The sequence below is a fragment of the Gorilla gorilla genome, chromosome 4 (assembly GCF_029281585.2).
Source record: "Gorilla gorilla gorilla isolate KB3781 chromosome 4, NHGRI_mGorGor1-v2.1_pri, whole genome shotgun sequence".
NCBI lineage: Eukaryota > Metazoa > Chordata > Mammalia > Primates > Hominidae > Gorilla > Gorilla gorilla.
In genome coordinates this window covers 112,569,045-112,583,282 of record NC_073228.2, presented here as the reverse complement: position 1 = coordinate 112,583,282, position 14,238 = coordinate 112,569,045, and the positions used below count along the sequence as shown (strand labels likewise).

At 36.1% G+C, this 14,238-nt stretch overlaps 1 protein-coding gene across 8 annotated transcripts in view; it reads right to left on the bottom strand.

The window, feature by feature from the left end:
* Positions 1-14,238, bottom strand: part of FER (FER tyrosine kinase) — a 448,497-nt gene that overhangs the window by 414,905 nt on the left and 19,354 nt on the right. For 3 of the 8 annotated variants that reach the window (XM_055387413.2, XM_055387414.2, XM_055387412.2), the window contains exon 2: positions 13,141-13,286. The exons of the other annotated variants lie outside the window; for them this stretch is intronic. In XM_055387413.2, the coding sequence (XP_055243388.1) occupies positions 13,141-13,155 (15 nt within the window). In that variant the 5' untranslated portion in view covers positions 13,156-13,286. The remainder of the gene's footprint in view (positions 1-13,140; positions 13,287-14,238) is intronic. 8 annotated transcript variants of the gene reach the window in all.

The following is a 14,238-nucleotide window of genomic DNA, read 5'->3' as shown; positions in this document are numbered from 1 at the left end:
GTTGCAGTGTGCCAAGATCATACCACTGCACTCCAGCCTGGGTGACAGAGTGAGACTCCATCTCAAACAAACAAACAAACAAAAAAACACAGTCTGAAGAAAGAGAGCTAGTATAAGAACCAGACTCAGACATGGCAAAGGATGTGAGAATCATCAGCTCAATTACTAAAAACAACTATGATTAATATGCTAAGGGTTCTAATGGATAAAATAGACTGCATATAAGAACAGATGGGCAATGTAAGCAGAGAAATGGAAATTCTAAGACAGAACCAAAAAGAAACACCAGAGATCAAAAACAGTGTAACAGAAATGAAGAATGCCTATGTTGGGTTCAATTAAGTTGATAGGCTCAGTCTAGCAGACTGGACACAGCTGAGGAAAGAATATCTAAGTGATAACCCAATAGATACCTAAAAAAAAAAACTACAAAGCAAACAGAAAATAGACTGAAAAAATACAGAGCAGAATATTCAAAAACTGTGGGACAACTAAAAAAGGTGTAACATACATGTAATGGGAATACCAAAAGAAGAATGAGAGAAAGGAACAGAAAAAATATTTGAAACAATAATAAATGACAATTTCACCAAATCAATGTCAGCACTAAACCACCAATCCAAAAAGCTCAGAAAACTCCAAGCAGGACAATGATTAAAAAACAAACAACCAACAACAACAAAAAACTACACCTAGGCATATCACAATTCAAACTACAGAAAATAAAAGATAAAGAAAAAATCCTGAAAGAAGCCAGTGGAAAAAAGACATTACCTATCAAAGAGCAAAGAGAATAATTACATTGACATTACCTCCAAAACCATATAAGCAAGAAGGGAGTGAAGTGAATTATTTAAAATCTTAAGATAAAAAGTAAAAAATTAAAAAAAAAAAAACCCACTAACCTAGAATTATGTACCTTGAAAAATTATCCTTCAAAAGTGAAAGAGAAATAGTTTCTCAAACATAAAAATTGAGGGAATTTGTTGCCAGTAGATCCAACTTGCAAGAAATGTCCAAAAGAAAAGTTCTTCAGGGGGAAGAAAAATGATAGAGGTCAGAAACTGAGATCTATATAAAGAAAAGCACTGGAGATGAATAAGTGAAGGTAAGATTTAAAGAACATTTGTTTTTCTTACTCTCAATTGATCTAACACATAAGCATCTGTTCAAAATAACAGCAACAATATATTTGATTATGTATGCTTATGTGTTTTTCTCACTCTCAGTTGATCTAACACATAAGCATTTGTTCAAAATAGCAGCAACAATATATTTGATTATGTATGCTTATGTGTGTGTATACAGATATATGCTTATGTATGTTTATCTATAAGTGTAATAAATAACAGCAATGGTACAAAGGATGGAGGTGGTAATTAGTATTTTATTATTTTGATCCTACTAAAATCCGGAACAAGGCAAGGTTGTCCCATCACCTCTCCTTCTCAACATCTTACTGGAAGTCCTAGCTAATGCAGTGAGATAAGAAGGAGATTTTTAAAGTGTACTGATCGGAAAAAATAAAATAAAACTGTGTTTGTTCACAGATGACAAGATTGACTGTGTAGAAAATCTGACAGAATTGACCCAACGAACTCCTTGAACTAATAAGCAATTACAGCAATGGCAGGCTTCAAGGCTAATACACAAAAGTCAATTGCTTTCCTACATACCAGCAATGAACAAGTACAATTTGAAAGTAAAAACACAATAACATTTATATTGGTAGCCTCCAAAATGACATACTTACATATAAATCTAACAAAATATGTTCAAGATGAATATGAGAAAAACTTACACACTTTTGATTAAAGAAATCAAAGAACTAAATAAATGAAGAGATATTCTATGTTCATGGACAAGAAGAGTCAATATTGTCAAAATGTCAATTCTTCCCAATTTCATTTATAGATTCAATTTAATCCCAATCAAAATCTTATCAAGTTATTTTGTGGAGATCAGTAAATAGATGCTGGCAAAAGACCCAGAATAGCCAACACAGCATTAAAGGAAAAGAATAAAGCTGGAAGACTGATACTGCCCAGTTTCAAGACTTACAATAAAGTTACAGTAATCAAGACAAGTGTGGCATGAGCAAAAGAACAGACAAATAGACCAATAGAACAGAATAGAGAGTACACAAATAGATCAACAAAAATACGGTCAACTGATCTTTGACAAAGAAAGCAATACAACCAAGAAAAGATAGTCTTTTCACCATATGGTGCTAGAACAATTGGACATCCACTTGCAAAAAAAAAAAAGAGCCTAGACACAGATCTTACACACTTCACAAAAATTAACTCAAAATTAATCATAGGCCAAAATGTAAAATGCAAAAGTAAAACTCCTAGAGGACAACATAGGAGAAAATTTAGATTCCCTTGAGTTTGAATATGACTTTTGAGATTTAACACCAAAGGCACAATCCATGAAAGAAAGAATAAGCTGAACTTCATTAAAATTATATTTTCTGCTCTTTGAAACACACTGTCAAGAGAATGAAAAGATAAACCACAAACTGGGAAAATATATTTATAACAGATATTTCTGAAAAAGGACCATTATCCAAAATGTACAAAGAATAATAATAAACAACCCAATTTAAAAATGGGCCACAGACCTTAACAGACAACTCACCAAATAATATACACGGACAGAAAATAAGCATATGAAAAGATGCTCCACATCACATGATTTCTAGGAAATGCACATTAAAACAACATTGAGACACCACCTCACATTTATCAGAACAGCCAAAATCCAGGACACTGTTAACACTAAATGCTGGTGAGGATGTGGAGCAACAGGAGCTCTCATCTATTGCTGGTAAGAATGCAAAATGGTATGGCCACTTTGGAAGACAGTTTGGCAGTTTCTTACAAAACTAAACATACTCTTACCATACAAAATGCAATCATATTAACTATGATTAAATTAAATGCCCCGTAAGTCCTTGGTATGGAAAGAGTTGAAATTTTATATCCACACAAAAACCTGAACGTTGAACATCAATGTTTACAGCAGATTTATTCATAATTGCCAAAACTTGGAAGCAACCAAGATGTCTTTCAGTAGGTGAATAGATGAACTGTGGTAAATACAAACAATGGAATATTATTCAGCACTAAAAAGAACTGAACTATCAAGCCATGAAAAGACATGGAGAAATTTAAATGCACCTTACTAAATGAAAGAAGTCTATCAGAAAAGGCTATTATATATGACACGACGATACCTATATGACATTCTGAAAAAAGCAATACTATGAAGACAGTTGATATGATTTGGCTCTGTGTCCCCACCCAAATCTCATCTTGTAGCTCCCATAATTCCCACATGTTGTGGGAGGGACCCTGTGGGAGATGACTGAATCATGGGGGTGGGTCTTTCCCTTGCTATTCTCGTGATCGTGAATGGGTCTCACGAGATCTGATGGTTTTAAAAATGGGAGTTTCTCTACACAAGCTCTCTCTTTGCCTGCTGCCATCCACGTAAGATGTGACTTGCTCCTCCTTGCCTTCCACCATGATTGTGAGGCCTCCCCAGTCATGTGGAACTGTAAGTCCAATAAACCTCTTTCTTTTGTAAAATTCCCAGTCTCAGGTATGTCTTTATCAGCAGTGTGAAAATGGACTCATACAACAGTAAAAAGATCAGTGGTTGCCAGGGTTTAGAGGGAAGAGAGGAATGAATAGTTGGAGTACAGAGGATTTTTAGGACAGTGAAACTACCCTCTATGATGCTACAATGGTGCATACATGTCACTGTATATTTTTCCAAACCCATAATATGTACAACGCCAAGAGTGAAGCCTAATGTAAACTATAGCCTTTGGGGGATAATGACATATCAGTGTAGGTTCATCAATTGTAAACAAATATACCACTCTGGTGAGAAATATTGATAACAGAGGATAGGTAGGGGGTGGAAGTATGTGGGAAATCTCTGTACCTTTCTCCAAATTTTGCTGTTAACTTAAAACTGCTCTAAAAAAATTCTATTACATAAAAATAAAAATAAGACCAGCTACAGATTGGGAGCAAATATCTGCAAGCCATATCTGCAAGCCATATATCTGACAAAGTACAATTTATAACTATAAAGATCTTTCCAAATTCACCAGTTAAAAAACAACAACAATAATCCCAGGCTGGTCTCCAACTTCTGGCCTCAAGCAATCCTCCCACCCTGGCCTCCCAACATGCTGGGATTACAGGCATAGGCCAATATGCCTGGCATGACGAGGTCAAAAAAATGAGATTTTTAAACAATAGTTTCTATGATTTCCTGCATAGTAAGTATAAATCAGGCAGAAACAGAATATTACACAAAAGTGTATGCATGTTATTAGCAACAGTATCTACTTTTAAAAAGTATATTTTTAAAAAGTAAAACTAGTAAAAATCCTACCAAAGTATTGACTATTTAGATTTATTTAAATCTATCTTATTTAATGTTATTTAATTTGGTATTTAGGATTAAGTGAGTGCTTACATGTTGAGTTTTCAATTCACCATAAATACTGATTTAAAACTTTTTTAAAAAACCATTAAAATTGCTGTTTTCTAAAATCAGAAGTTTAATTTACATAAAATAAATCTATAAATACATAGTTTTTAAACAGAAATGGAAGTTATTAAAAAGCAAAATGTAAAACAGATAACTAGTTTCCTTGGAAGGATAATCGGATTCCCACAGTATTTCTTGTGAATATAAGGGTATATGCAAGTATCTGTATAAAATGTCTCCTGTTCTTCAACTTTTGCCTCCACAACTGGCAATTTTTACATTCTCCAAGTACAAAGATGGAAATATTGTTTTTACCTAACATGAAATTTAATTAGTTTTAAATATTTGCTTTTTTGTAATTAGTAATAAATTGCCTAAATTGTAGGGGCAATTTATTTTTTAACAGGATTATGTTTTATGGTTGAAAATATTCATTTATTTCCTTTATTTTAACATTGACATAGAGATTCAACTATACTACTGAAAGTACACTAATTTATAAAAATCAGAAATACGTGAATAAAAACTATGTAATAGAAATAAGAAATCCTTCATTCTTCCCCCAACATATATTCTTATTAACTAGAAGGAAATTCAATACAGCTTGAATTTATAATCCTTGACTAATAAAAACCTATCAAAATTAGTTTATGGTTCAAGTTATATTATCAGAATATGTTTGTATAAAGACTATAAAATAAAGTACAAGATGAATTATCATAAGGTATTTCCTACCTTTTACATGCTTCAATACTGACAGTTAGAAGTCACAAATAGAGTGACTGTGTTTGAATAAAATATTAAGCTGCCACAGCAAGATAGAAACAAAGTCACAAAAAGCCACTAAGCATGCAAGTACAAACCAAAAAACTAACTTCACATGAATACAAAGCAAGGTCTTTTTTCAGAAGCACTTAAACGCAGAAATGAACAGTCACCAAAGCTTAGCTACCAAAATAATATCATTCATTACCAATTAACATATGCTGACCTTCACTACCTATGGACATAATATTTAAAACTCCTCCTATGCTTTCTTAAATTGAAAGTGTTGGTTCTAACTCAATTTAATATAAAAGTTACATGCAAGTGAAACAGCACCTGACTGGCCAGCCTACTGGAGCAACATTAACGCATGATGATCTCCCACTGAGAGAAAACAATTAATAAAAACTTTGAAAGTCTATAAACAAATGAATAACATGTTTGCTTTTAAATCAACTATTATATTTTTATTTTTAAACTACATTTGAAGTACTGATATTTAAAATTATTTAAGGAGAGCATAATTATTAACAAAAATGTTTTCTTTAAGGTATTGATATAAATCAACAGGCATTTATTAGGGAATCATGTGACAGATAATAGTAAGGGATACAAAGATGAATAAAATCTAGATTACTGCCTTCAAACAATTTACAGTGTAGTAAAAATAACTAGACAAGTTCACAGGTAAAGAGGATACAATTAATTCATTCAAAATTCATTCATGGTACTAGTACCAAAACAGACATATAGACAAATGGAACAGAACAGGGACCTCAGAAATAACACCACACATCTACAACCAACTGATCCTTGACAAACCTGACAAAAACAAGCAATGGGGAAAGGATCTCCTAGCCAATAAATGGTGCTGAGAAAACTGGCTAGCCATATGCAGAAAACTGAAACTGGACCACTTCCTTACACCCTACACAAAAATTAACTCAGATGGATTAAAGACTTAAATTTAAAACCCAAAACCATAAAAATTCTAGAAGAAAACCTAGACAAAATCATTCAGGACATAGGCATGAGCAAAGACTTCATGATGAAAATGCCAAAAACAATTGCAACAAAAGCCAAAATTGACACATGGGATCTAATTAAACTAAAGAGCTTCTGCACAGTGAAAGAAACTATCATCAGAGTGAACAGGCAACCTACAGAATGGGAGAAAATTTTTGCAATCTACCCATGTGACAAAGGTCTGATATCCAAAATTTTCAAGCAACTAAAATTTACAAGAAAAAAAAAAACTCTTTTAAAAGTGGGCAAAGGATATGAACAGACACGTCTCAAAAAAAGACATTTAAGTAGCCAACAAACACGAAAAAAAGCTCCACTGATCGTTAAACAAATGCAAATCAAAACCACCATGAGATAACCTCTCATGCCAATCACAATGGTGATTATTAAAAAGTCAAGAAAAAATAGATGCTGGAGAGGCTGTGGAGAAATAGGAATGCTTTTACACTGTTGATGGGAATGTAAATTAGTTCAACCATTGTGGAAGACAGTATGGCAATTCCTCAAGGATCTAGAACCAGAAAAACAACTTGACCCAGCAATCCCATTATTGGGTCTATACCCAAAGGAACATAAATCATTCTACTATAAAGACACACACACACGTATGTATATTACAGCAGCACTATTTAAAATAGCAGAGTCAGAACCAACCCAAATGCCCATCAATGATAGACTGGATAAAGAAGATGTGGTACATATACACCATGGAATACTATGCAGCCATAAAAAGGAATGAGATCATATCTTTTGCAGGGACATGGATGAAGCTGCAAGCCATCATCCCCAGCAAACTAACACAGGAACAGAAAACCAAACATCCCATGTTCTCACTCATAAGTGGGAGGTGAACAATCAGAACACATGGACACAGGGAGGGGAACAACACACACCAGGGCCTGTTGGGGGGTGAGGAGGTGAGGGGAGGGAACTTAGAGGATGGGTCAACAGGTGCGGCAAATCACCATGGCACACATATACCTATGTAATAAACCTGAACATTCTGCACATGTATACCAGAACTTAAAGTAAAATAAACAAACAAACAAAAACCACAATGAGATACCATCTCACACCAGTCAGAATGGTTATTATTAAAAAGTCAAAAACCAAAAGATGTTGGTGAGGTTGTGGAGAAAAATGAATGCTTTTACACTGTTGGTTGTAGTGTAAATTAGTTCAACCATTGTGGAAGACAGTGTGGCGATTCCTCAAAGACCTAGAGACAGAAATATCACTTGACCCAGCAATCCCATTACTGGGTATATACCCAGTGAAATACAGATCATTCTATTATAAAGATACATGCATGCATATGTTCACTGCCACACTATTCACAACAGCAAAGACATGGAATTAACCTAAATGGCCATCAATAATAGAATGGATAAAGAAAATGTGTACATATATACCATGGAATACTATGCAGCCATAAAAAGGAATGAGATTATGTCCTTTGAAAGGACATGGATGGAACTGGAAGCCACAATTCTCAGCAAAGTAACGTAGGAACAGAAAACCAAATACCACATGTTCTTACTCCTAAGTGGCAGCTGAACAATGAGAACACATGGACACAGGGAGGGGAACAATACCCACTGGGGCCTGTGGGACAGCAGGGGTGTGGGGAAAGGGAGAGCATCAGGAAGAATAGCTAATGGATGATGGGCTTAATACCTAGGTGATGGGATGATCTGTGCAGCGAACCACCATGGCACATGTTTACCTACATAATAAACCTGCACATCCTGCACGTGTAACCCTGAGCTTAAAATAATAAAAAATTAATAAATAAAAGTAAATATCCTACTTAAAAGTTACCCCTACCTCCTCCTAAAAAAGCTACACTCGTTCCAAATTTCATACCCTTCTCAAAGAAAACCTACCAAATCTATGAAACGCAAAAGCAAGGAAAGAAGGTAAAAGAGAACACTCGCTGAGTGACAGTTCTAAACAAGTACCAGAGAGAGAGGGTATTTAATTAAATCTTTTCTGATTGTGCTTAGCTCTGAGTGTCTCTATGTACTTGCTTACACATCATTTGCATTTTAATCTACTTCTGACTTGAAAGTATGCATTTCTGAAAGACTAGACTGCTACTGCTTTATAATGTCCAAAGCTACTATTAATAGATACATATTCCTAGATAGAATTCCTGGTTAAAAGGTGAGTATAGGCAATGGAGGGTGGAGGAGGAACTCCTTGAATTTCAATTGCTGACTAGTGCCAGCAGATCAAGTCCAACATACATCTCCCAGTTTTCTTACCTTTAACTTAATGCAACCAAATGTAAAAACCACAGCCAATGTCATGTATATTTAAAGTTGAAATTATGTTTTGAGGAAAAAAAAGCTTGGAAATGACAATGTTATCTCCAGCTATCTCAGGGAATTTAAACAATAGGCAAACTGCAAATAAATTTTGGTTGAATAGTATTCTAAGAAACCAGGCAATTCCCAGAAGAGATGTTAAGTACACACAAATCTTATCTCTTAAAAGAAAATACAGATCATGAAAAAAAAAGCAAGCAGCTGTTTGAAAATAAAAAAGAATAAAGAGGCATAAGAAGCAAATGCAATACATGAAACCTGCTTGAATCCTATAACAACAACAACAAAATATATACATATATGTGTGTATATATATATACACATATATGTATATATATATACACATACATATATATATATATACACATACATATATATATATATATATATACACATACATATATATATATGGCATAACAGGGGAGATCTGAATACGAACCACTGCATTAAACACTACTATGGTTTGAATATATGTGTCCCTCCAAAATTCAACTTAACCCCCCAAGGTGACAGTATTAAGAGTAGGGGCCCTCAGGAGGTGATTAGGCCATGAATGATCTGCACTCATAGACAGAATTAATGCCCTATAAAGAGGCTGCAGAGACCTGCATTCCCCCTTCGCAGTTCCATCCCTCCTGTCATATGAGGTCACCAAAAAGGCACCATCTATGAAGAACAAGCCTTCTCCAGACACTAAACGTGCTGGTGTCTTGATGTTGGACTTCCTAGACTCCCTAACCATGCGAAATAAATTTCTGTTGTTTATAAATTACTCAGTCTCAGGTATTTTGTCATAGCAGCCAAAATGAACAAAAAGACAAATACATTCTTAATGTTATGGTTATTTTCTTATATATGACATTGGTACTGTGATTATGTAGGAAATTATCCATGTTCTCAGGATCTGCATGCTAAAAGTTATAAGTAATCATGATGTCTTTAATATTGTTTCAAATGATTTTTTAACATATTTTTTACATATATAAATATGTGAAGAAAGAAAATGTGGCAAAATGCTAACAGTGAGTCCAGGTAAAAGGTAATATAGGTGTTCATTGTCCTATATACTCAATTTTGATGTGGCACTGAACATTTTCAATAAATGTTGAAAAGAGAGAAATACAGAAAGCATGAGAGGAGACCAGTTTGAAGCATGATGAGTGAAAGCAGCACTAGCCTCAACAATCATGAAAGCCAGCTACATGATCTTGGGCAGGTCACAGAACCTCTCTAGGTCCCAGCTAAAGGAGAAGGAAGTGGAATAATCTCCAAGGCATTTTTCAGTTATAAAATCCTACTACTACTAAAATTCTACTACTACCTCTCAGCTCTAAAACTCAAAAGATAACCATATGCAAAGTGGAAAAAATAGAACTGTTTAAGGATAAAAATAAAATAGTTAAAACAGATAACCAAATGCCTTTTATAGACAGCACACACAACTACTAACTTTTTTGAGAAAACATCTTAAAAATTCTTCAGAGGGGCCGGGCATGGTGACTCAAGCCTGTAATCCCAGCACTTTGGGAGGCTGAGGCAGGTGGATCACAAGGTCAGGAGTTCAAGAACAGCTTGGCCAACATGGTGAAACCCTGTCTCTACTAAAAATACAAAAATTAGCTGGGCATGGTGGCAGGCACCTGTAATCCCAGCTACTCAGGAGGATGAGACAGAGCACTGCTTGAACCCGGGAGGCAGAGGTTGCAGTGAGCCGAGATCACACCACTGCACTCCAGCCTGGGTGACAGAGTGAGACTCCATCTCAAAAAAAAAAAATTTTTTTCAGAGAAAAAAATGAAAGGTAGGACTACTGATGAATTTAGAAGAAACAAATAATACACAGATTTACTTTAAGGTTTATTCCATTTCACTTTGCACCTGAAATATCAATCCTAAGAAGTTGAATATAAATATCCTCTGATGAAGCTGTAAAACCAAAAAGATAATAAATGAACCTCCTAGGAATTTAGACAAGCTAGATGCTTTCAAGTGAGGTTAGTATGACATACATCTAAGGGTGAGATGCTTGAAAATCTCCAAATAGGCCAGGCACTGTAGCTCACAGATGTAGTCCCAACATTTTGGGAGACTGAGGTGGGAGGATGGCTTGAGCTCAGGAGAACAGCCTGCGCAACATAACAAAACTCTGTCTCCGTCTCCAGGCTGCAATGAGCTGTGATTGTGCAACTGCACTCCAGCCTGGGCAATACAGCGAGACTCTGTCCCATAAAGAAAGAAAAAAGGAAATCTTTGAAATAAATAACAATAAAATTACATATTAGAACTTTGAATTAACAGTCTGGGAAGATTTTGGACTGGCCAAAAATCTTAAAAGAATTATCTCTTTTAAAAGAGCACAAGGGAGAGTAGACTTAAAACTCAGTATAAAAGTATAGACCAATTATTTTCACTTCCAGAAAGACTCTGAAGTCAGATAAAATTCAACTCATAATTAATTAAAAATTATACAAGGCCAGGCGCAGTGGCTCATGCCTGTAACCCCGGCACTTTGGGACGCCAAGGTGGGAGAATCACCTGAGGCCAGGAGTTCGAAACCAGCCTGACCAACATGGAGAAACCTCATCTCTACTAAAAATACGAAATTAGCCGGGCATGGTGGCACATGCCTGTAATCCCAGCTACTTGGGAGGCTGAGGCAGGAGAATCGCTTGAACTCAAGAGGTGGAGGTTGTGGTGAATCGAGATTGTGCCATTGCACTCCAACCTGAGCAACAAGAGTGAAGCTCCGTCTCAAAAAAAAAAAAATCATCATCTTCATCCTCCTCCTCATCATCATCACCATCAGTGGAAAAAAAGCAAAATAAAGTATTAACTAGTATATATTACAAATTTGCCAGATGCTTTATTTCCAGCACTACTATTATTTCTAGCACTATAGCTAAGTGCCTTTTGCTAAAATAAGCAATCCATCAGTTAACAAGAAAGATAGTTTTCTAAAAGGTTTCTGTACATGATACCAGCTTCTAATCAGCTGCTCAAAAACCAAAATTCTTGAAGTCATCCTTGAGTATGTTCTCTCTCTCTCTTTCCATGCCCAAACAATATACAAGTCCTATGAGTTCTGTCTAAAAAAAAAACAAAAATGCATCTCAAATTCATCCATCTCTCCCTTATTGCTACAACCATCATGCAGGCCATCACTATCTCACCTCAGCTCCTAAAAGCCAGCTTTCACTTTCCTTTCAACCAGTCCATGTCTCACACAGCAGTTAAAATGATATAAAATGCAAACCTCGGGCCAAACCCTTCAAAGCCCTAAATATTTCTATAATCTCTTCCTACTCAAATCTGCCTCTTTCTCTACGTCAACCACACGGGTATTTTTTGGTCCCTCAAATTCACCAAGCTCCTTCCTCATTCAGGGTTTCTGCACACCATATTCCTTCTAATGAGAATGCTCTTCCAATCAAAAACTACTCCCTTCCCCTGCCCCAACACTCACTCTTTAAATAGCTCCTTCTCATATAATAGGTCTCATCTTAAATATCAACCCCTCAGAGGAGCCTTATATGACCCTATCTAAAGTAGATTCCACCTCCTCATCTCCAAATTGTCTGTTTTTTTGCTTTCCTTAAAAAATTGTATTACAAGGCCGGGCACAGTGGCTCACGCCTGTAATCCCAGCACTTTAGGAGGCTGAGGCAGAAAGATCATCTGAGGTCAGGAGTTTGAGAAGAGCCTGGCCAATGTGGCAAAACCCCGTCTCTACTAAAAAAATACAAAAATTAGCCAGGAGCGGTGGTGAGCTCCTGTAATCCCAGCTACTTGGGAGGCTGAGGCAGGAGAATCGCTTGAACCCAGGAGGCGGAGGTTGCAATGAGCCGAGATTGTGCCACTGCACTCCAGCCTGGGTGACAGAGCCAGACTCTGTCTCAAAAAAAAAAAAAAAATTGTATTATAATTCATAATTGTTTTGTCAATTTATTTTTAATCTGTCCCCTCTCCCAGAATATAAGGATAGAAATAAGGATGGAACATCCAGCGTATTCATCATTACATCCTCAGAGGCAGCACACTGTATGACACTTAGAAGAATATCAATGTACCTCAAATGAATTAATGAAAGAGTCAATGAATATATGATTATATTAGACAATGAGATTAATAATGCTATTAACAGAAATACAGAAATAGAACAAAGTGCAAGTATTTGAGAAGAAAAATATGATATGTTCAGTTTGGTGCCAAATGGTTGAAAATATAGGACTGGTGGGCACACAGATTAAGGAAGAGATACAGATTGGGATTCTGCTAATTATAAGTGTTAGTTGAGAAAAATAATTATGTCACAAATGAGGTAAAATCATTGGGATAGATGACAAGCAAAATATAAATAAACACGAATATAAAACGGTAATAGCCTACATAGACAGTAGAATAATCTAACATAAAGAATACTACAAAATCAAGACAAGTCACAATTTCAGAGACCCAAAATAAAAAACGGTTTAGTAACTTACTAAGAAGAATAAAGTAATCCTACCTTACTACTGTTCATTGCTGGTCATGCCTTAGCTAAAGTAGCATGTCCATGATGAGGTGTCACACATTAGGGACGAAGAAGATACTTGAGAAAACGTGCAGTGAAGTCTAGCGAAAATGGTCATAGGTCTAGCCAAAAAACATGAGCTGCAAGAAGAAATTCAAGGAGTCAGAACTGTTCACTACAGAGAAAGAGATAAAAATGTACACTTTCAGTATACTTGGCTATTCCTGGAAATTAACTGTGACAGCTTATGACAATTGCTACGTTAAAAATAAAAATGCTACACTTACCTAACTTATCTATCCATTGCTTACTCCCTCCCCTATCTTTCTCTAACTTTCCGAAACAGTAATGTATTGTTACTTTCTCCTCCAACCTATTCCCTCAGTTTTCAAGAGGTAATTCGTTTTTCTCCATGCTTACATTATAAAACTAACTTCAAGTTTGAAACACACCAGGTACAGTGGCTCACACCTGTAATCCCAACACTGTGGAAGGCCAAACAAAGCAGGAGGATGGCCTGAGTACAGGAGTTCGAGGCCAGCCTGGGCAACACAGTGAAACCTAGTCTCTACAAGTTTAAAAATTAGTCAGGCATCGTGGCACACACCTGTAGTCTCAGCTATTTGGGAAGATGAGGTGGGAAGACTGCCTGAGCCCAGGAAGTTGAGGCTGCAGTGAGCCATGATCATGCCACTGCACCTCAGCTCGGATGACAGAGCAAGACTGTCTCAAAAACCGAAAAAGGCTGAAAGGCCATCAGAAGAAGCCAGTGATTATGCTTGTTAAAATATTATTACAGCCTAAATTAGTAATTAAGTACATAAGAAAAACTTTTTCAAAGGCTGGGGAAGGTTTGGGAAGGATTCCCCCAGTAAACACATACTTTCTCCACTTCATATGTTTTATTTATTTGCTTGTTTGTTTGTTTGAGATGGAGTCTCACTGTGTCACCCAAGCTGGAGTGCTCTGCCATGATCTCGACTCACTCAGCCTCCACCTCCTGGGTTCAAGTGATACTCATGCCTCAGGCTCCTGAGTATCTGGGATTACAGGCATGCACCACCACGCCCAGCTGATTCTTGCATTTTTAGT